Genomic DNA, 25,026 nt, shown 5'->3' on the forward strand with positions numbered 1-25,026 from the left:
ACAAAAGTGTGCTAATTATGTGGATTTTTTATTATGTTTTTGTTGGTTTCTAACCAACAGTCAGCTTATAATACAGAATTAGCCTAAGTCAATTAAAAATAATATATCAATAAAAAAAATATATTGCCCATTTAGCCCAGGGGACTTTGGTATAATTGTAACAGCAGTGATTATTATGTTGAGATAGCATATTAAATATAGAATCAATTTGTATATAACCTACCATTTTCCCCATTTCTTCTATCCTTTTAGTAAGCTAATTTCAATCTCAGATCATTGTTGGTTTTGGTAAAACTTAGATACATTCTAGATGAGAGACTTCTTCTTATCTTAGAAAGAACTTTGGTTAAGAGAATAAGACTATTGGGAATAAATTCAGAGCATAATTTTTCTCTGATACCTATCTCTACTCTTTCCCTATTTTAAGGCTTAAACAGTACAGTACTATGGAAGTCAGGTCTTATGTTTAGAAAACAACTCCCTAAATTTTGCTTTAAGTCTCCTTTCTTACACCTTAGGTTTTGAAGAATTCCAATGATTTCAGTATGATTTCCAGCCCTAGTGAATTTTTCTTGTATTTGAGGAATATTGTTACAAAGTCTTTGAAATCTGATCATCACTGTATATATATATATATATATATATATATATATATATATATATATATATATATATATATATATATATATATATATATATATATATATATATATATGAAGTTTGAAAACAAACATCATTTACTCAATGAAATATGCTCCCCCATTGCAGTTGGTTACAAGTGTCTACCAATTGAAGAATGCTAATTCCTCCCAACCCGATGCTGTAACTGCCAGCAGTTTGACCATGTATCCACCTCTTGTAAGAACTCCTGCATTTGCTCAGTATGTGGTGGAGGGGGACATTCCAGCTCTAAAGACAATCCCTGTAAGAAACCAACAAAACAAGCTCTTTGCAAGTCCTCCAGTCACCCATGCTATGGCTATGAGTGTCCTGTGGCTCAGTCCCTATTAAAGGAGATCCCAAAACATTGATATGTCCTATATCAATTCTATCATGGAATATAAATGACAAAGTTGCTGATAAAATTCCAATTTTGACCCAATTACTCAAAATATGATGTGATCTGTCTTGAACATTTTCTTTCAACAGATAAAAAAGATTTTCTAAAAATTTTGTCCAATTGCTTTTTATTTTTCTCTCCAGCAATATATACTGCAGCATGCGGATGCCCCTCATGTAGCCTTGTCATTCTGACTACTTTAACATGTGATCAGATTAAATCTGGTGATCACATTCTTGCAGTACCATGCCTGGATGTTTTGGTAATAAACATTTACCTCCTGACAAATTACAAAATGAAAACTCTGATTCAAAGTTTTGAAGTGCCTGCAAAAAAGTGTGCCACCTTGCCAGGAAAGTGGAGAAGTCATCTGGCTCACAAATTATAATCATTAGTGATTTTAGTTGTGACTTGACAAACAAAACCACCCAAGGAGTCAGTTGCTCTTGAGTTCCATTCCACTATTTTACTCTCTAGTTGAAAAAGATGAAAATTTTACTTATATAGGCACTAGTTCCTCAATATCAAACCTTGATCATATTGTCTCTTCTTTTCCCTTGAACGAAGCTGCAGTCCTGTATGAAGGCTTTTGGTCTGACTACCTTCTGATCTGTGTAGATATTGAATGCATCAATGCTAGCAAAATTTCTAACTCCAAAAAATTGGTTTGATATCCAAGACTGGAGCCATGTTAGTCGCCAGTTATTTATGTTAGAGTGTGACTTGCTACTTAATAAAATCAAGGTTCCATTCCATCTCCTTAGCCCTGATTATAGTTCTTATTTTCATGAGCATGAGATTGAAATCCAAATTATCAGTTATCTTGCAGAAATAAATCATGCACTTTGATGTGCAGAACTTATTGCAGTTCCAACTAGATGTGTTTGCAAAAAAACAGAAGTGGCCAATTGGTCAAAAAACTCAAATCTTGTTTCAGCATCTGAATTAGCTAAGCTATGGCTCCGAAGTTGAAATGAATGTGATAGACTGCATTCTGGTATATTAAATAATTTGCATTTAAAAACAAAAAGAAAATTTGCAAGAGCTCTTAAGGACCATAAAATTGTGCTGATTCACAAAAGTGTAATCAATATAGTGAGTGATCCTTCTCTTTTGTGGAAAAGGCTTAAGGCAGGATGTAATCTCTAGGAATCTTCCTACACCATATTAAACACTACTTCATATTAAAATTTTGAGTTGGCCTGATGTTCTTGAATTAGTGATTTTGGTGGTTTTTATGCCAATAGAAATAAAAAAATCTGGTGAATATTTTGATCTAATCAAATCTTAAAGCTGACAATTTTTTTTTAATTCCAAAATAATTATAAAATCTGTTTCAGGTTTGAATTCTAGATTGCTATACTTGACATTGTTGTTGTGGGGTATAAAAAAAAAATAGAGCAAAAAATTTTCTATTCAGCAATCAGAAACTTATTTCTATAATATATACTTCCTGGTTGCAGTCCCTACAAATACTTTACATATTTTTGTTCCAAAGTAAAAAATTCCCCTCAAAAGACTAGACCCAGCTGTAGTTGGAGTGTGTGAGAATGCATAAAATACACCAAGGGACTAACCACCCAGATTGTTCAGGAGCGATTCAGTCAAGTATTAGTTAGCTGTAATCTGTTTAAACAGAGTCTAGAGAATAAGTAGCATGCAGACATCAAACTGCTAGTTAATAAATAAATATAAAAAGTCATATTTTATAAGCAATTACAAGAAGAATTGCTAAGGATAGCTTATGCCTAATCATAATTTTGAGTGAGAAACCCATTAAGTTCAGCCTTCTTATGTGTGTTTAGTTGAAGTGACAAAGAAAACTGATACCTTTATATTTGACTTAGTTGCCACCAAAGAAAAAGAATGAACTAAGGAGTAAAATGCTTAGACTTTGGCTAGGTCTGAAACATTCTAAGCAGACCTTTACTTATGATATTTCTGAAATTAAGTGGATTGATTGTTATAAAAGTAAGTTTTTGTCACCTGATCCATCAATTGAAAGTAAATTTGAGTAGAGCTTGACAGCATATTGGCTAATTTCCAGCAATCTACCTTTGCAATTACTCCTTCTGATGTAAAGTGTGCTTTAAGAAAAATCAATAAAAATCACTGCTGCTGATCTGGTCTCCACCAAACATTTTGAAGTGCTAATGATTTGCTTGTACCTAACAATCTTTGTAAAACTAATTAAACTCCTTTGTAAGAAAGGGGATAAGAGTGAATGTAGTAATTATAAAGGCATTAACTTGGTTTCTGTAGGAAGTAAATTACTTAGGATGATGATATTTTTTAGACTTGGAGATGCTGTAGCTAAAGTTTCTAAGGTAAGAACAGCATGGCTTTAGTAAAGCTAGAGGGTCTGTTGAACAAATTCTAACTCTTAGATTATAAATTGAGAAGTGCCAGAGTCTTCAGTTTCTAGGTTATGAGCAAGCATTTGATTAAATAGTGAACGGCCCAATAGGGCTTTTGTATGGTAAATCTATCTATTTATTTTAATTATATAGCTAATTTGGTTGAAATTAGATGAATGAAAGAATTATAAACAATTTAGGCCGGGAACGGATCCACGGGGTGGGAGGGGGTGACCCTTCCCCCATGATATTTCTGGCGCCCTATTCCGTTCATTTTTCTTTTTTTAATCTTTTTTTTTTAATAAACTTGTCAATTTGGTGCCCACCTTGAGTCACATTAGTGCTCTTGGTCCAGTGGCCCCTGTGCCCAAGATTGTGCTCTTGATCTATTAGAGTTAGGCATGAAACTGCTTGTGTGATCAGTTTACAAATCATTACTCAGTTAAAATACAAGATAAACCTCGTTTTCAGGAAAAATTAATCATATAATTAGACTTGCTTGCTAGATCTTCATGTTCAGATGTATTTTTTTTTTTTAAGATTTTTTTATTCTCTTTCTTAGCCCATCGATTTAGGGTACAGTTTCCAGGAGTTATTGATGGGGGTAAGATAAGGATTGGTCATGGAAAGGGGGGAGGACACATTATAAAGCTCTAGCAAAGATCCGATCCTTGTATGGTACACTAGATAAATGCATTGAAGTAATTAGTGGTATGTAAAAGAATAACTTTCCTGTGCCTAGGTAGGAAATGAGGTTAGTTGATGGTTTTGTATTAAATTAGCTGTTAAGTAGGTTTGTAATCTATCCCCATTTATATAGATCATTTCGACTGACTTTGTCCTAGGGACAGCAATGGCAATGGGAGAGCATGAAATCAAATGGGGATTATTTTGATGTCCATTTAAAGCCCGATTTTTACCCTGTGTGTTTAGAAACCATTTATTTTTTCACTAGTTGAGCTGGTATAATTACTGCAACACCAGCAAGGATTTAAAAAAGAAACGTCAACAAAATTGATAAGAAAATAAATTATTTAGCTCTAGCTTTTTTGTCTCAGTTTTATCACAAAAATTAACAAACAAATTAAAACAAAATATTAAAATGGCTTTCCAACCTAACTGTAAGATCTTCAGTAAATTCAGGCAAGGGTGGAATTAAAAAAATAAAATAAAAAGTGGTATAAACAGAATACCTTATTTTAGTGGAAAGTATTACATTGCAAGAAACCAACAAAATTGAGAAAATAAACTTCAACAGGGAGAGATTACAATATATTATTCATTAAGTACAATTAAAATGAAAAAAACAAAACAAAAACAATCAGAATCATGTGATGTAGCAGTTGTGTTGAATGTCTGTTTATTTTCCATAACATAATGTTATGTTTGATAAATCAAAATTAATGAATAAATGTAACTGGGCTATTACAGTCTTTGTGAAATGATAAAAATTAGATTAAAAAATAATCGTGTATAACTGAGTTAATGCAAACAGAGACAAGTGTGAATTTTATTTAATTGCAGTTCATAGTAGTTTATTTTTTAAAAAGCCTAAAAATTTCTATACTTTTATGTACAGAAGATGAAGAAATTTTGCAGATTTAGCTTCATAGAAGTTTGACTTCAACATGTAGACAGGATAAATTTTGAAAAAAAGTCAATAAGCTTGTCTAGCAGCATAAAAAATTCATTTAATTTATCCAACACAATATTTTCTCAATCTGTAGTTTTTGATTAGTTTAACCTAGAGTTGCATAAGATTTTTAAAGAAAAATACACTTTCAGTTTGCCAGAGTCCTGTATCAGAAAATTAATTCACACATATGTGTACAATAGTATACAACAGATATCCTGGCATATGGCTTATGTATTGTTGCATGATTGGATTTTTTTTTTCAAATGTGAATTTCTTTTTGTCATTTTTATTTTTTTGTACAGTGTTTGTTTGTTTTCTTTGTTCTGTCTTGTTTTTTAAGCTAGTTTTTTTATTTACATTTTTCAACGTTCATAAACGCTTACATGTGTGGTGCCAAAATATGTGGGTTTTTATATTTTTTTTTTTTGTTTTGAAACATTTTTTATCATTTTAACTGTCCTAACAAATTGAGCCCATTATTAGTAGATTTTTTTTCTATTGAATAAAGAATTATATATATATACATATATATATATATATATATATATATATATATATATATATATATATATATATATATATATATATATATATATATATATATATATATATATATATATATATATATATATATATATATATATATATATATATATATATATATTTGCAATTGAATATATATTTCCCAACTATCAAATATATTGGACAACTTTCCAATATATTTACCACTAGCAAATATATTGGATGATTTTCCAATATATTTGCAAATCCGAGCATGACTAACAGTGAAGTCTCTGAAACAACATCAACAGGTGTGGCAGTTGTGACTTGCTAAAAGATCACAAACTCTGTATTAGTCCAATAAGAAATATACTTCTGCGTACTTCCGCCGTTTACCCAAGCCAATATCAAACACTTGGAAAACTTTAGGTTCTATCATTATATTAGCTCTATGACTATCTACCTTGGTTCTACTGCCCTAGCAATGATGCGTGGACGGTTAATAGATGGACATATCTACTAAGAAATGAACTAACATCCTTTTCATACGATACTAATAAGGGGGGAATTAATGCCAGGCTTTTCTTCTCACTCAATTGGACTATCTGTCTTGGCTTTTTCTACAATTAGCCATGACATGATACCCACAACTATTCCATTTTAATTCAAAAGTCCACGGACTCAAAAATTCATATATTGACAGATTAAGGAAAGTTTGCTTTTTTGACTAATTAAATGAAATAACTTAACAACTGACCTAGCCCAAGTTTACAATATGCTAACAACTAAATGTCAAAGCTGTTAACAAACCTTCATTAAGTTATTGCTAATGAAATAAAATGTAAAAAAACAATCATTTTCGAATAATCTCTCTGCAAATATGTTATGCAATATCACTTTATGCAAATTGGTGTATATAAATTTTTTTTTCAACCTAGTCTCTCTTGAATTTCTTTAACTATGGTTTCTGAGACAGAACAAAGAGAATAGTTTTGGATTTTTATTTGCTTCTCATAAAGTTTTCACTAGACCATCCCTTTTGATTTTGAAATTAGCTTCCTGGATGATGTACTCGTTAGAATCTGCACTTCATGTACTATATCATAAGAAATGCTAGATTTAGAAAAAATCTCTAGTTTTAGAATTAAAATTGCTCAAAATCACTAGCCCAATAAAAACTAGGGATGGCAACACTGCAGCTAACCAGTAGGCTACCTTATATAATTTCAAGAACACTCTAGGATGCTGGATTGAGATAGTCATTATGATAATGGTAAGAAATTTAAAGGCAGATGATGGCATCGTCTTGGTAAAGGTGCTTGAATTCAATCTTTCATCAGCAATGACTCCAAGATCTCTCTTCTCAGAAACTTTCAAAAGACGATATTCCTAGAGAAAATGCTGCTGGTGGTGATCCTGTTTGCCAAAATGGAACAAATGATACTTACCAATATTGAAGCCAAGGAACCATGTATCAGCCTAATTTCTAAGGCTGTCAAGATTAGTCTAGATAGATTGTAAATCATCACATAAACAGTGAGGAGGTTTGATAGAAGATTTGGCTGATCATTTGTATAGAAGCTGAGGAGACTTGGTCCAAGAATTGTATTCTGAGGGACACCCCTTAAAACTGTTGTAGAAGAGGAAAAATGAGAAACATCCCCAGAACCAAAATTCTGACCTGTATCCATAATATAACATTAACATCTATAGTTGCAACTTTCAACTTTGGGGTAAAGAACTCTTGGCAAAACTTAATAAAAACTTCTGATAGGCTTAGAAGGATCATGTCAACAAAAAATTGTCTGTCAAATAGTGATATAATCATATTTCTGTAGAAACTTAGTGTGAACATATTTTTCAGTCCTGAAGCCATGTTGAGAATGAATGAAGGCGTTATTAACTTCAAAATGTTGCATTAAAGCTTTATTCACAAACCTGTTGAGAACTTGGACAACAGCAGAAGTTTTACTGATGTGAAAATATAATTTATTCCACAAATTACTTCCACAATTGCTCGTCTTTAGGGGAGGGGATATCCCAACCTCTATTGTATTTTAACTTGTTGTTGTACTTTAATATAGAAGTGCAGCAAGTGTTGTTGTGCCCAAGTAATTGCATTACACTTGGGATCAACTGGAATTATCATTGTTTTAAGCCGTGTCAAACTATTGAGTCAGAAACATGGCCAATGTGGCAAGGTAATGTGACTACCTATAATCATATAATTGCTATTAATACCATGTAAAATGATAAATAATCTTCTACATCAGCTTTGGGTCATTGAAGCGATTTGGGGTTAGAATCAGAATCATAGCAGATTTTGCTGATGTCCAAGAACTGTTAAGTTTTACTAGTATCCATGTTAAGTCACTCATCAGTATACAACGTCATCTTTTTGACGTTAATTAAAACTATTCTAGAATTTTTGTTGGAACAAAAGTGTCCAATTTTCACAAAATTTGTTTCTTTTTCAGGCTAAAGTTTCCACAAAAGATGTGCTACAGAAAATAGAAGATGTAAGTTTTGATTTTTTTTTAACATCATTGCCATTATTTATTCTCATTGTCAATAAATTATTGTTGGTAGGCGTTGTCAATTATTTTTCAGTCCCTAAAACTTTGTCTAGTATAGTGCATGCACATTTGTCAAAGCTATCTGGAAGATTATATCTATCTATTTATAGATAGCTATCTATCTAGTAAAATCTTGAAGGTGACCCACCTCTCCCATCATTTAAGAAAATGCTAACAATTTTTCTATTTCTGACATGAAAGTATAGAGAACGTAATTAATCACAAAATTATACTATTCAAACCAAATTGTAATAGTTTTTTTTTAGACAAAAATAATTGCAATGGGAGGGATTGTAACTACTCCACTTTTGTAAATGATTGGTCATTTATTGAAGAGGAAAGCTTTTAATTGTAAAAAAGGGGTATATTAAGATCAAGTACAATCAACTTATGCAGCTTGTCAATCCCTTGTCTCTGTTGCTGCAATAAGTATGCGTTTTGTACACACTTCGAATTCATTGTTGCACATTAAAAAATATGGGGTTTACAGTATCAATTAGTTTTGAAGTATCAAGCTCAAAGTAAAGAGTAACCCATGCCAATAGCATAAAACAACTTAAAAAAAATATTGAAGCCCTCACTTATATATAATTCTAGTATGTATATATCCAATACAGAATATTTAAAGGACTTGGGAAATATTTTCCATAAGTTGTTATTTAAGTCCAATCAAAAGGTATGGTTTGTGTAAAAGAAATGCCCAAGGGACAATATATATATATTATAAATTGTAATATAAGTGTATAATAATGTAAAATGTGTAAAAATAAAAATAGAAAATAATGCATCAGGAAAAGATTATGCTAAACTAAATAGTAAAAATAATAAATGACCAAGCCTTGGCTTTAAATTTTAATTGGCAATATTGACTAGTTTTTTCAATATTGATTTTTTTTTTATCAACCAATGCTGATATTGGATATCACTTTTCTAAAAATGAATCCACTGGATGGATGAATTATATCCACTACATAAAAATGGCAAAATTTCCAAAGAACAAGGTACATGCAACTAAATTTTGTCAAAAAAATTAATGATTATAGCCATATGTACCTTTTTTGGGATTAGTGTGCCACAATATATTTTAATTAAAAGATGAGAAACTAATAAGAAGTATAAAAAATGATGCTTGTTTAGCTATTATACAGTTTATTTAGCTATTACGATTTAAGCAATTGGGGTAACATACAATAACTCTCTGCATCATTGTGTAATGCTGTTGCTAAGTCTTTTTTTCTTGGCTCGACATTTATACTGATAATGGCAATAAATCCTATCAAACTGCTGATGCTTTATTTAAAACAGAAATTCATCAAAGCCAAGGGTTTTCTTTTTATTGAGGATTGTTCATAGTAGACTAGACACTCTATCCTTTGATTGGCAAGACAATGACCAAAGGTAAAAGGCGAAGTGAGCTCTATGTATTTTCGTACCTTTTTATATAACTGTATTTTTGTACCTTTTTATGGCACTTGGTATTTACCAAGTGACATATAGCGATCGCAAATTCTGTCGGTCTGTCTGTCATTCTCTGTATCCCGGTTTTGCTAGATTAGACACTTCCAAGTTATCTAGGACGACAAAAATTGGCAGTTATATTAGGGACCAGACCAGATTAAATTAGAAATAGTTTTTTCCCCGATTCAACAATCCGAGGGGGGAGTGGGTGGATGGTTTATTCAGAAAAATTACAAAAAAGAGATAATTTTTAACTTACGAACGGGTGATCGGATCTTAATGAAATTTGATATTTAGAAGGATATCGTGTCTCAGAGCTCTTATTTTAAATCCCGACGGGATCCGGTGACATTGGGGGGAGTTGGAGGTGGAAACCTAAAATCTTGGAAAACGCTTAGAGTTGAGGGATCGGGATGAAAGTTGGTGGGAAAAATGAGAAATGATCCTAGATATGTGATTGACTTAGCCGGAACAGATCCGATCTCTTTGGGGGAGTTGGGGGGGGGGGGGGGTTAATTCTGAAAAATAGAAAAAATGTGGTATTTTTATCTTGCGAAGGAGTGATCAGATCTTAATGAAATTTCATATTTAGAAGAAACTTGTAACTCAGATCTCTTATTTTAAATCCCAACTGGACCCAATGTCATTGGGGGGAGTTGGGGGGGGGGGATCGAAAATCTTGGAAAATGCTTAGGAGTGGATAGATCAGGATGAAAATTGGTTGGAAGAATAAGCACAAGTCCCAGATACGTGACTGACATAGTTGGACTGGTTCCGCTCTTGGGAGCTTTTGGGGAGTTGGGGGGATTTCCAGTGCTTTGGCAAGTTCGGTACTTCTGGAGGTGCTAGGACGATGAAAACTGGTTGGCGTGTCAGGGACCTGCAAAAATTGACTTGATAGCAGTCGCTTCCCCGATTCGACCATCTGGGGGGATGGAGGGAGAGGAAAAATTAAAAATATGAGGTATTTTTAACTTACGAATGAGTGATTGGATCTTAATAAATTTTGATATTTAGAAGGACCTCGTGTCTCAGAGCTCTTATTTTGAATCCTGACCGTATCGGGTGATATTCGGGGAGTTGGAGGGGGAAACAGGAAATCTTGGAAAACTCTTAGAGTGGAGAGATTGGTGTGAAGACTAAGCACAAGTCCTAGATACGTGATCGACATAACCGGACTGAATCCGCTCTCTTCGGGGGAGTTGGAGGGGGTGTTAATTTGGAAAAAATAGAAAAATTGAGGTATTTTTAACTTAAGAACGGGTGACCGGATCTTAATGAAACTTGATATTTAGAAGGGACCCATGTCTCAGAGCTCCTATTTAAATCCCGACCAGATCTGGTGACATTGGGGAGAGTTGGAGGGGGAAACTGGAAAGCTTGAAAACGCTTAGAGTGGAGAGATCGGGATGAAACTTGGTGGGTAGAATAAGCAAATGTCGTAGATACGTGACTGACGTAACCGGACTGGATACGATATCTTTGGGGGATTTGGGGGGGGGTCCAGTGCTTTGGTGAGTTCGGTGCTTCTGGACGTGCTAGGACGATGAAAATTGGTAGACTTATCAGGGACCTGCACAAATTGACTTGATAAAGTCGTTTTCCCCGATTCGACCATCTGGTACAAAAATGAATTTTGATATTTAGAAGGACCTTGTGTCTCAGAGCTCTTATTTTAAATCCCAACAGTATCCGGTGATATTGAGGGAGTTGGAGGGGGAAACGGGTAATCTTGGAAAACGCTTAGAGTGGAAAGATCGGGATGAAACTTGGTGAGAAGAATAAGCACAAGTCCTAGCTACGTGATTGACATACTGGGACTGAATCTGCTCTCTTTGGGGGAGTTGGAGGGGGGTGTTGATTCGAAAAAATTAGAGAAATTGAGGTATTTTTAACTTAAGACCGGATCTTAATGAAATGTAATATTAGGAGAAACCCATGCCTCAGAGCTCTTATTTCAAATCCCGACCAGATCTAGCGACATTGGGGGGAGTTGGAGGGGGAGACTGGAAATCTTGGAAAACGCTTAGAGTAGAGAAATCGGGATGAAACTTGGTGTGTGGAATAAGCAAATGTTTCAGATACGTGGATGACGTTACTGGACTGGACAGTGCTTTAGTGAGTTTGGTGCTTTTGGACGTGCTAGGACGATGAAAATTGAAAGGCGTGTCAGGGACCTGCACAAATTATTTTATAAAGTTACTTTCCCCGATTCGATCATCTGTGGGGCTGAAGGGAGCGGAAAAATTAGAAAAAATAATGAGGTATTTTTAGCTTACGAGTGGGTGAACGGATCCTGATGAATTTTGATATTTAGAAGGATCTAGTGTCTCAGAGCTCTTATTTTAAATCCCGACCGGCATTAAGCCTCTGATTTTCCTTTTAAATCAATCTATTGATTCTTTTAATTTTGCTAGAGCTCATGCCATACGAGCTCTTGGCTCTTCCGACCTCTTCACAAGTGCCATATGAGCTCCTAGCTCTTGTTATTATATAGACACAGATATGTATCAGAGGTTGAAGTTTTTGGGAAGGCTATGGGAAAATTTTCTAGGCTTGTTACATTTCATGTGGGAGTGAAACAAGGATGCTTCATATCCATTTCTTGCGCATAACTTATTGAAAGCAATTAAATGAAAACACTATCCTTGGTTGGTTTTGAATGAAGAAGGATATAATATTGTTTGACGGATTACTCTCAAATATTTTGATAGGATACATGCTTCGACTTGTAGCTAAGGTTCTTCTGTTCGGGTATTTTCCTCGTTTTTCCTTATTTTGTTATGCTTAGTCAGTTCAGTTTCAGGAATTATTTATGATCAATGCTAGAAAAAGTGTTATGAAGTGGTTCAAAATTTGTTCAAGGATGATAAACATATAATTTAGAGGGTATGCTCAAGTGTGTGGCTTTGCACCTATCTCTTGGATATACCATAATTAGATGCTTTATTTAAGGTGTTGCCTTATTTAAAACAGAAATCCATCAAAGCCAAGGACTTTTTTTTATTGTATATCGTTCATAGTAAATTAGACACTATATCTTTCGATTGGCAAGACAGTGCCCAAAAGTGAAGAGCGAAGTGAGCTCTATGTATTTTTACTTATTTCATGTTTTTTTTTCTTTCTTTTTACCAAGGCACTACCTTTGGATGGAGTTGTTGTAGAAACTTCGGAAGGGGTCCATTCCATTGAAAATTAAAAGTCCCAGTGTTCATTTTAAGGGTCAAAAGTGACTAAAGGGCAAGGAGTCACCCACGACGCTTATCCTACTACTGTGTCCACTACTAATTCTTCTGAGGCTATGTGTATTAAGGTGAAACCTACAGAGAATGTTTAAAACTGGGGGATGTTGACCTGAATCAAAAGACACTATGTCTGTGCAAGTTTGTCATATGGGTGTAGGCTACTTGCGATATCTTAGGAAAGGATGAAGATATTAAGTTGAAGCTTTCAGAGCATGTTGAAGGAGATTTCTACCTAAATATGGATAGTTAAAGTGATTTTCTACAATACATCTGGAATAGCTAAGGGCACTAAGGGGAAATTTGTACTGCGGCTACATGCAACTGTGACTACTGGTATCTGCAACTGTGACTACTTGCGACTGCTACTAGTACTACTACTATTGCAACTGCTTCCACTTCTGCTACCACTACTAATAGGCTACTATGGAATCAAAACAAAAGAGTTTAAATGCATCCAGGTTGTCAAAATGGCAGAGATGTAATATTTAAGGAATAGAATAGGATACTAAGTTGAACTTTAAGGGAAAACTGAGGGGGATGTAAGATTAAATTAAAACACACTATGTGTATCCAGATTCTCAAAAGGGTGTCTGTGTAATATACCAGGAAAAACTCAGACTATTACTTTGTAACCACAGGGTATATCTTTTGGGGGGTGCGGGGTTCAACTAAATCAAAAGACTCTATGCATGCAATTTTGTCCAGAGGGTATATTTGCGATACTTCAGGAAATTGCCAGGGCTTTTTGTGCGGGATATTAAACTAAATCAAAATGCACTATATGCATCCAAGGGTGTCAAAAGAGTGTATCTACGATATCTCAGGAAAGGATAAGGGGACTAAGTTAAACGTTTCGGGAAATCTGGAAGGGATATAATTGATTAGTGTTTGCCTATGCCCATGGTTGTATCAGTATGGAAGCTAGAATTCCATCAGCCTTATAGAATCCTAAAGATTGCGTAAATTTTCAAGCCATATATTTGATAAAAAGGTAAAGAATACGGCATTAGACTTTACAGTCCGTACCGGCGGTGCTGATCTCCGTTTCTTGGCCTTTCAGCCAGGAAGTGCAATGGGGGGTTGGGGGCCAGCCATCCTGTGCTTTCGCACACCCTTCCTGTTTACCTTCCCCAGATTTCTCCAGGTACCCATTTAGAGCTGGGTCGACTCTGGCTAAGCTTACAGAGTCACGCCACTGACCCCCGTCCCAAACTGAAGAATTGGGTTCACCGGGACTCGAACCCGCGTCCTCTCAGACAAGGGATCCCGAATCCAGCGCACCAACCCATTCGGCCAGGACGGCCGAATGGGTTGATATATATGTATTTGATATATATCCCCTTACCCATCAATCCTTAGTGTTATAGTAGAATTATTATTAAAAAAATGGTCCAACATGCAAATAGTAAGCCAAATCTGGATTCTTATAGAGAAAACCAAAAGATTTGACTCGGTCATTTATTGTAATTTCTTTTCGTTTTGGGCTCTATTTATTTATTGATAGTAATTTATGGCAGTTTTAAGCTTGGAAAATTGTTTGAATTTCATTCTGTTCATCTTTTGCTCAATTTAGCTCTTTACTTTTCTTTGGAAAACTATTTTGTGGGAAAAGTTAACAAAAAAAAGTAAAAAGAGAAACATCTTTATTTTGAAAGCAAAAACATTTAAAATAAATAGGTAATTTAGAGGGTATACTTAAGTGTATGGCTTTGCATCTATCTCTTTAATATACCATAATTAATTATAACTATTAAAGAAGAGTATTGAAAGTATGGACTCCTTTGCAAAAATGACAGAACACAAAATCGCAAAGAAAAGAGCAACAAGGACAATAAAGAGCCAGTGAAAAAATTTAAAATTATGCAAATATTTCGGTCAAGACCTCCGCTTGACCGTCCTCAGTGTTAACTGAGGACGAACGGACTGAGTTAGTGTTAACTGAGTTAACAGTGTTAACTGAGGACAAAACTTAAAACGAACAGAAATTAATCCGTATATAAAAGGGACTTTTCCTCCTCAGCGCCCCGCTCTTTACGCGAATTTTTCTTAGTGTTTTAAAAAGTAGAGTTAAGAGAAAGGGTCAAACTTTAGCGTAAAGAGCGAGGCGTTGAGGAGGAAAAGTCCGTATTTTATATACAGAGTAATTTCTGTTCGTTTGAAGTCTTAATGTCGCTCCTTACTTACCGTTACAAAAACTTGTTTTTTTTATTTAATATTATCTTGAGATGATGTAATATGAAATACTGAGGTCTTTTGACCTTATTATTCTTTACGATATTGCTTTGACATGTGTTAGCTCAAAATATTTTAAGGGTGTACTTGATATATTAAAAAAACGGCACAGCCCCTTTTGCAATTCGTTTTACATGACGTCACCGCAAATGAATTTTCTAAATTGAGATAAAATGAAATTTGATGTTGAATGACATCATCATAGCTACATACCACACGTTATAGATGACGTCATCTCTTGTATATAAACAACTGTTTCGATTGATTTTCTTATTAGTTAATCAGTATCAAGTTAATGCATAGCAAACAATCTATCATGTCCACTCAAGTTCTTAGCAAAGCTGAAAATTTAGAGAAGGGAAACGATGTATGGTGTCCTGCAGGAGAGAAGAGAGTAGTAACGAAGAGGGTGAATATATTTAAATCTACAAGAGTTTCTAAACTGGGACCTGAAGCTGCAAAATTGAGCTTGAAAGATAATAATTCTGGTGATATGGACAAAAAAGTCATAATTTTTCCAAAAATCAAAAAGATGGCTGGCAGCAGACAGATTCATCCGTTCGAAAAACTTGACAAAGAGATTGCCACGATTGCCAAAATGTTATCCATGTTTTATAGATCCCCAGAAGCAAAGAAGAAATTTAAACTACGGAAAGAAATAGTGGATTCTATACGACAGACGAGCTCACTTATGGAAAAATTGAAAAAATACCAAAGCCAAACTGGAAAACGTGGTTTAGATGGAATCTTATCCAGTTTTTATTTTCAAGTGGCCAAACTGAGTTCAACCGTAGCTAACTTGGAAAAAGAAGTAAAAAAGATGCAACAAGTAGAATGTATATCAACAAAAAACCTTTTTCAATCCGAGCAAACGCTGATTGGTTCTGAAAAGGTAGACAATATCCCGAAACTGACTACTGGAACTGACCTAAATTTTAATATTAGGATTGGTAATATTCTCAGGACATTATTAACGCTTCGTGATTCGCAAGCAGCACAAGTTAACAAGTTGATTTCAGACATAGAACGTCTCAAGAACAATATGAGCAAGGAAAAACAAAATGAAGCCCCAGAAACAGAGAATTCTGATGAAGCCAAGAAAAAAAACGGTGGAAACTCAAATTTGAATAAAAAGAAATTGAACTGTACCAAAGATCACAATTTGAACGAAAATTCCAATAAAGATGAGACTCAAAAAGAAAAAGAAGGTCTACATTTAATCCAGAATAAAATTGAGCCAATAGAAGAGAACAAACCAAGCCAGGATCAAAAAGCACCTTCAGATAATTGGTTACAGCGTGGTGCAAAGCTGAGCTCAAGGAAAGAGCCTTCTTCTAGTGGTGAACAGGAAAAGAGTGGCAGCACCTCAAATTCGAAAAAACGCAGAAGCAATGCTTCAGCAAAAACACGGCAAAATTCTATCCAAGGCTCATCATCAGATAGTTGGTGGAGGCGTGGTTCAAAGCCTAGCTCAGAAAAAGATCCTCCTTCTAGTGGTATAAAAGGTACCGGAGCCAACACTTCAGATGCAGAGAGCCATGTAAAAATAGATGCTGTCACAGAAGAAGACAGTTTAATGGAAAAATCAGTTGTTGACAACCAAGACAAAGTCGCAGTTACCAATGTGTATGTGCCACCATGCAGAAGAGGTGCGAATTATATAAAAGAAGAGCCATACACTGGTCCCAGAGTTATTGTAATTAGGCAGCCAAGAGGGCCGGATGGAACCAAAGGTTTTAAGAAAGAATATTTTCAAAACTTCCATGAAACACGTGATGGCATTGATGACAGGAGTACGTCTCCAGGACGAAATTCTGTGGGAGGTATTAGTTCAAAGCCTAGCTCAGAAAAAGATTCTCCTTCTAGTGGTATAAAAGATGCTGGAGCCAACACTTCAGACGCAGAGAACCATGTAAAAATAGATTCTGTCACAGAAGAAGACAGTTTAATGGTAAAATCAGTTGTAGAAAACCAAGACGAAGTCATTGATGACAGTAGTACGTCGCCAGGACAAAATAGTGTTGGATGTATTAGTTCAAAGCCTAGCTCAGAAAAAGATCCTCCTTCTAGTGGTATAAAAGACGCCGGAGCCAACACTTCAGATGAAACACGTGATGGCATTGATGACAGGAGTACGTCTCCAGGACGAAATTCTGTTGGATGTATTAGTTCCAATTAAATTTGATGTTATTTTATTTTTGTTAAAGTGCGTTTAATAAATATATAAAGAATCAAAACGTTGTAACTTATACAAATAATGATTGATAGAAACCGCGAGACTCAAAAGAGATAGAAGGTTAGATATCAGACACCTGAAAGAAGCAAACTTCTCTGTAAAACTCAGTCAGTTCTTTGGTGCCTAGGTTGGGCCCCTTAGGAGAGGCAACAATTCATGAAAATGTAGGTTAGGGCACAAAAATGTTCGAAATGAAGGGATGGGAAACCAGATTGTTTTTTGTTTTTTTTTTTTGGAAGTTTTTCAGTGAAAAAAAAAGGATTTTTTTTTAAATATACCAAAAAAGGTATTTTTTCGAAATATATGCAGAGTGAGGCAAATAAATCTTGGAGGGTGGTATGGCCCTCCTTCTTTATCACCAAATTAACACCGTTGACTAAGTAATGTATCAGGGCGACAAAGAGAATTAGAGGCAAAACATTCAAAGGGGGCCAGGCGTAAAAAATCACCCATTGTTACTTTTATTTATAGTAATGCGAAACGGCAACGGGCTGAGCTGGCGTAGCTTGAGATTGTCATTTAATGACTAATATTTTCTTTACATAGTAACTATATCAAGGATATTTCATTTTGCATTGGATACCCCATAAAATTTACTAGAAACTATTATAGAGAAAAGACAAAAAAAAAAAAAAAAAAAAAAAAAAAAAAATGCAGAAAAGAAGTCATCAACTCCACAAATCCTAACAAATTGCTATTTGTTAGGACAATTTGCTATTTGTTATTGCTACTTTTCACTCTTCTACCCTACATTCCAAAACTGAGTGACAAACTGAAAAGAATCCTTGAAAAACACAAACTTAATGTCACCTTTAAACATTCAAGTAAAATACAGTGCTTTGTCAACAGCGGCAAGGATAAAACCAGCCCCAGTCTGGGTAGTGGTGTTATAGAATTTCCTGTTTTTTTGGCCGTTTTTATATTGAAAGAACCCAACAGCAACTAGAGGAGAGGTTATTAGAACATAGGTCTTCAATAGACAAGGCCATGAGGCTAGGCCAAAGGCCTGAGATTTTTTATTCCGCCTTGGCTCAACATTCGTACGACAGTCCGCACCATTTCATCTTATTTTGACAGCATCTCCATTATTACCCACGTTAAAGGTCTCCTGTAAGTTTTCAGGGAAGCAGTTGAGGTAAAAAAGCACATACACAAAAAGGTAGCTCTCAATAGAGACACGGGAGAAACTTCTCTATGTCCCATTTATTTCAAAATTATTAAGTCTGATCGTTTTCACGTGAATCCACAAATTTTTGTTGCACAATCAAATAAAATATCTGACAATAAACTACCTGGAAAGCGATTAGACTTTAAGAGTGCTGTAATCACGATGAAATTTTGAAATGTCATTTAGACTTGTGTTTTTTATTCAGTTACCCTTTCACTGTTACTGAGAAAGGGTCATCATTACTTTATTTTGGTGTTTTGTTTTAAGGTTTGGTTTTCTTATATTTTTATCAGTTTATTCTGCACTGAGGACGGTCAAGCGGAAGTCTTGACCGAAATATTAGGATAATTTTCAGTTTTTTCACTGGCTGTTTATTGTCCTGGTTCTTCTTTTCTTTGGGATTTTTTTTTGTAAATAAAAACTAAAAATATGTATAATAATATGTAATATTATTATTATAATATAATATATATATATATATATATATATATATATATATATATATATATATATATATATATATATATATATATATATATATATATATATATATATATATATACATAAAATTATCTGATAATATATAACATAAAAAATATATAGAAAAATAATGCATCAGAAAAAAGTTAGACTAAACTAAAAATCATAAATCACCAAGTAGTGGCTTTCAATTGACAATATTTACTAGTGTTTTCACTGTTGATTTTTTCTATTTACCAGTGCTGATTTTGGATATTATTTTTCTATTTTATATTACAAAGACCTTGTTATTAATACTACCAGTTCCTACTTTATCTTAAATATTGCTTCCTTTAAGGAAATTAATGAGCTTGAAGAATATAAAACCACTACACAAGAATGGCAGAAGAAGATTCTAAGGAAGCTCGTTTTATATTCAATATCTCTTTACCTCCTTGCTGCTTCATATGCGCTCTTGTTTCCTGTCACCCTGCACATAAGATCATACTTCTACATTACAATGTTTCTATTTCCTTTTATGTAAGTATTTCTCTTTTCTTGCCTGTATTTTTCTTACGGCTTCATATACTTTTTTATTTCCTTTTGTCCTGTATATAAAATCATATTTCTACATTGCAAAAATCCCATTTTCTTTTATATATTTCCATTTCCTTACGTGTATTTTTCTTACAACTTTTTACGTACGTTACAACTATATGTTTTTGTTTATGTTTTGCCCTGTATATAAAGTCGTATTTCTAAATTGAAATGATCCTATTTTCTTTTTATTTAGAGGACCAAGGACACGGAAATTAGAATTAATTCTTTAAATTGGTTAAATGGAAGCTTACACAACCATATACGTCTAAAAAAAAGTAGTAAAAACCTGAAATTCAATTTTTAGTGAAGAAGATTTCGAATATTCGACTTTTTTTTACAAGCACCCGCCAATTTCAAAAATAAGGAACGTGTTTTTAAAATTAGCAGAAAGCGAGTGAAAAAATATATATTATCATTAAACTTTAGAAAGTGCTACTTTCCTAATTTCAGTAGCAGAAGTACAACACAGCCATTAATTGGCAGTAAACTGGGTGAAAATCCAGTGATTGATTGAGTAAAATGTAGGCTAATTCTAACATCTCGTTAACAAGTAGGAATTAAAAAGAAGTGTTTGTATTATGGAATAGCTAAAAATCTAATCCAGGCATTAATTTTTTTATTATTAAAATTATTCAACGCTCAAAACTATTAGTTATTGACTTGCCTATAAGAAGCATCATTTTGCAAAGACCTGTTTTGCCATATTTATCTCTTTCAAGTGTTTGTTCATAAATTATCACTTTTATTGCTTAGCTTGTATCACATAAAGCACAAATATTAAATTTCTTGTTTCCTTTCAGAAACCAATGAAAGTAATAAGCACATGCCACATTCAAGTGGCATGTGCTACACGCCTCTCATAGCTATTCTAACTTGGCTAGCGGTAAATACAAGATAATTACCATGGAATTACAAGAAATTATCCATACAGGAAAGACATGAAATATTGTCTAAACTCAAGAAATGTCTTTAAAGAATTTATTTGCAGGTTTCTGCAGCAACTTTGAATTTTTAAATGTGAAAAGCATTATCGAATTTACCGAATTAGTTTCTGTTTAATGTTTTTGTACGGTTCGGTTTAGAAACACTGGTGAAACTATTTCCTTGTGAAAACTAACCTTTAATATTCTACGACAACCCATAGGAATGTCGTAGAAAATCTTAGTTTTCAGGTATGGATAGACTTCAGGCGGAGCCAAGTGGTTAAAAATCTTTTCATTTTGATGTCTTTGGTACTTTAAGCATTTATTTTTTTTTTACCTGTATTTTTTCTTGCTGCCTCATATCCGTTCTTATTTCCTGTCTCTCTCCTCGTAAAGTCGGATTCCTATATTGCAACGAACCTATCTCCTTTTATTTAAGCATTTTTCATTTTTATGGCTGTATATTTTTGAAAACCGAAAAAGCAAAGTATTGAGTGTTTGTTCTTTAGTATAGTATTTATCTCACAACATTTTAAGATATATAAATTATCTTAGATTTGGTAAGGTTTTATAATATTTGGTAGATTCTGGTCCTGCACTGTTTTGTGCAAACAGTGTCAAGCCACCTGACACCAAAACAGCTGCAAATCCTCCTTCACCCCTCTTTGTTAATTTTTCTTCAAATCTTTTTATTTAACATCTCGGACCGCATTCGAGAACATATATATAGAGTGGCGAAACCCTATATAGGCCAGTGTATTCTCCTGATGAGCCCTTATGTTGGGTGTTGCCTCTGAATTATTTGTCTATATTATTTTTTCTATTGTTCGGTAAATGACGACTTATACTTATTGACGACATGACTGCCTGTCCATGGATTATTCTTTATGGTTGATTGTGTTTGGCTATGCTGTTTGACCTATGTGATTGTATGGATGAGTAGGGTTAAGGCCTCATTCAAGTGCTGGTCTATATTAATCACTAATTTAGGAAAACAGTCTTCCTTTTCTCCTTCTGTCTCTTTTTTTTTTTTTTTTTTTTTTTTTTTTTTTTTTTTTTTTTTTTTTTTTTTTTTTTTTTTTTGTGTGTTTGTGCTGTAGCATTGGTGATTTCTCTTTTCATGATATATATATATAATTGTGTATTAATGTATGTTCTCGAAAACGGCTCCATATGTTTTCGGGAAAATTTGTATCTTGGGATATTCTCGCAAAAAAAAAACGATCTGGATAGGTCAGAAGTCTGAGACAAATGTTCATTGGACTAACATGTATTAGCCTAGGATAGCTATGCCTAATTAAAAATACAATTCTTATCTTTGATTTGTCTAAAAATATCTCCCAAGCCCTTGATTGTTTTACTGCGGTTGCTTCGGGGTTGAACTGGTAAACACTGTTGGAAATCACCTCCTGCAACTAAGATTTTTCTACCAATGCTTTTCTTTTTTGTACTAGCTGGATTGTCCAGCGATTGTAATACCCATTGCTGCCATCTAAATAATAAAGATACTTAGATGGTATTATTATGCAGGCGATCGAGCGATTTCACTTCAATAAGTTTCTTTTCTTTTTTTTGGTTTATTTTCATTTGTGTAAGTTTTTGGTCTGCTTTTTTTGCAATCATATAATTTTAATGTTTCAATGGAAGGTCATAATTTTGCTAAGAATCATTTGATGGCAGATATCAAGCTTTATCTATCTATTTTATCTTATTCTATTCTATCTTTTCTGTCTTTATAAGCTCTCTATCTATATAATTAATTTTAAGAAGACTAAGTCACTAACGCTAGATATAAATGAAGACGAAAAGGTGACATTGGGTAACGAAAAGACTGATCAGGTGGGCAGCTTTACTTACCTTGGTAGTATTATTAGTAAAGACAGTGGGAGGAGTGAAGATGTTAAAAGTAGAATAGTCAAGACTCAGGGTGTTTTTTCACAGTTGAAAAAAGTTTGGAAGAATATGAAGATAAGTCTGCAAACCAAGATTAGAATATTGGAAGCTACAGTCATGACAGAGGTCAAATATGGCTCTGAAACACGTCATCCGAAAAGTGGATGCAAGTTTACTAGATGTTTTCCAGAGAAATTGCCTACGGATTGTTCTGGGTACCCGGCTGACTGACCATATTTCAAACAGTAGACTGTACGAAAAATGTGGTTTAATCCAGCTTTCTAGGGCTACAATGAAAGAAAGGTTGAGATGATAAGGCCACATTCTGCAGATGAATGATGGCAGATTGCTGAAGATTGTTCTTTTCGGCCAACATTCTAGGGCTAAACGGAAAGCAGGTTGTCCTCGTCAAAGATGGGAGGGTGTCATAAATAAAGATTAAAGGAAATGGGAACTTCCTGGGAGGGTGCAAAGAGGGAGGCCTTGAATGGATTGAGTTGGATGAGGAGCGTGCATAGCTGTGTTGGCCTCATGCGGCTTGGTGCTGTGGTGAATTATTATTAGTAGTAGTAGTATTTATCGAAATTAACTTGAGATTTTTGGCATTTTTTTTTTTATATTGAAAAACACCTTGAAAATTGAATTGTTTTGCAAATAACGGAAAAAATACAACTTTTCTATTATTAAGTAAGTTTGTATCATTCCTTAACAAAAAGTTTAAGTAAAATCTTAATTCTGGCCAAGTGAATCGATCTATCAGAGACTAATGAATGCGATGACCCAGGTATCTCGTCCTGTCGGTCAAGTTTCAGCTGTAGACTTTTCGAAATTTCCACATCTAACATAAACCTTCAACGAAATACTGATATCTTGCTTGTGGGGCCTTTGTTTCTTAAACCTATAAGGGCCTTGTTAAATTTCTAAACTTCAATTTTTTTCAGACTCGTATGTCTTAATTTGATAACTTATAAGGAGTAAATACCTATGAAATATTAGTACAGGTATTGCCAGAATTTGGTTTTCTAAGGGATATCCCAGTGTATATTTTTTGTCCAGCTCCTTTACAAGTGGGAAAAACTTCGTTGAAAAATAAATGTTTTTGAATTTTTAAAAGCTAAATATCAAAAATTTTAAGTGGGAGGAGTTAGAGGTTATGTCTGCCCAATTTGCAGTGCTGCCCATGAATACACGCATAAGTGCTTGCAGGATAGGAGTCACAAGTGTGCTTGTGTGTCACACTATCTTGAATATTCATGGGTTCTTAAAGCTATAATACACTATTTAACCATATCACATAAGCGAAAAAATTTTGAGTTTCTTTTATTCAATCATGCGTTCTCTCATCTGATGCAATTCTTTAAGTCATATTTTTTGTCACCATTTTCAGTACTATAGCAGCACAAAGTCACAGGAGGAATGGACGCGGGGGTGTCTACTATGAGATTAGGTTTCTTGTGTAGATAGCCCCCCCCCCCACCCCCTTCTCTTTTTGGGAAGAAACCTGTGATATTTATCCATAAAGGCTGTCAGTACCATATGATTAGTATCATAGTTATTGTCCAATATGGCAGTACAGTCCAAAATCAAAGCTTGAATCGCCAGTTGGATGGGGAGCATGGTCCCCTAAGATTATAAAGTTCCAATAAAGTATGCTTAAAAGAGATAAACTTCCTGCAATGGGGATAAAAAGAGGAGTTCTCGTCCTCTCCCAAAAGGAAAGCTGAAATGAGGCTCTTAATCAAAGTAACTTCGTTACGGCGGCCTCTCCCAAAAGGAAAGCGGAAATGAGGCTCTTGATCAAAGTAACTTACGGCGGTCTCTCCCAAAAGAAAAGCTTAAATGAGGCTCTTGATTAAAGTAACTTCGTTACGGCGGGTTTTATTTTATGAAAAATAAAAATATTTTTATTTTATTTTATAAAAATATTGCGGGTGGAAACCTATGCATTAAACTCATCTGCACTTCTCTTATTCAGCTTTGACTTTAAATTTGATCTTTATTTTTGCAGAGTGTATTTTTCACAGAGAGGCTTGGGGTGGCACTATCGTCGAAATATTCGGATCAACGATTCCCGATTGAAAGAACTGAGGGAGAAGAAGCAGAAGATTTTGGAACACATTATGGAAACTGAAACCTATAAAGTAGCAAGGGAAATTTTAGAAGTCTTTGCACCTGAACAACTGAGCAAACATACGGTATATTTTATTTTAGGCTTTCGAGTTTTGTAGCGCTCAGTGTGTAGCCATAGATTTAAATTGACTTAAAGCACCCTTTGAACTTAATATCCTCCATGCTTTAAAGAGTCTGCTAATTATTTGAAATATGAGAGCGGTTCCGAGGACAAATAAATTAAATCAAATATAAAAATGCCATAATTGTTCAATGTGCTTGAAAAAAAGGTATCTAAGATTATTTTTAAGCTAATTTGACTATTTTGAGCTACTTTGACATATTAAAATTAGTTGAATTAAAGTCTCCATTCTCATATATATATATATATATATATATATATATATATATATATATATATATATATATATATATATATATATATATATATATAGTAAACACACCAAAAAAAACAACAAACAAATAATCAAAAGCTCCAGTTTTTGTACCCTATATAGGCTAATTGTAACCACAACTACTAATGACAATTTTTTGCAGTCCAAAACGCCCTGC

At 34.0% G+C, this 25,026-nt stretch overlaps 1 protein-coding gene across 1 annotated transcript in view; it reads left to right on the forward strand.

The window, feature by feature from the left end:
- The window catches only part of LOC136032297 (endoplasmic reticulum junction formation protein lunapark-B-like), a 46,787-nt gene that overhangs the window by 1,507 nt on the left and 20,254 nt on the right, over positions 1-25,026 (forward strand). The window contains exons 2-4 of the mRNA XM_065712580.1: positions 8,032-8,073; positions 19,287-19,468; positions 24,353-24,539. Of these exons, the coding sequence (XP_065568652.1) occupies positions 8,032-8,073; positions 19,287-19,468; positions 24,353-24,539 (411 nt within the window). The remainder of the gene's footprint in view (positions 1-8,031; positions 8,074-19,286; positions 19,469-24,352; positions 24,540-25,026) is intronic.

Source organism: Artemia franciscana, chromosome 10, assembly GCF_032884065.1.
Source record: "Artemia franciscana chromosome 10, ASM3288406v1, whole genome shotgun sequence".
Taxonomy (NCBI): domain Eukaryota; kingdom Metazoa; phylum Arthropoda; class Branchiopoda; order Anostraca; family Artemiidae; genus Artemia; species Artemia franciscana.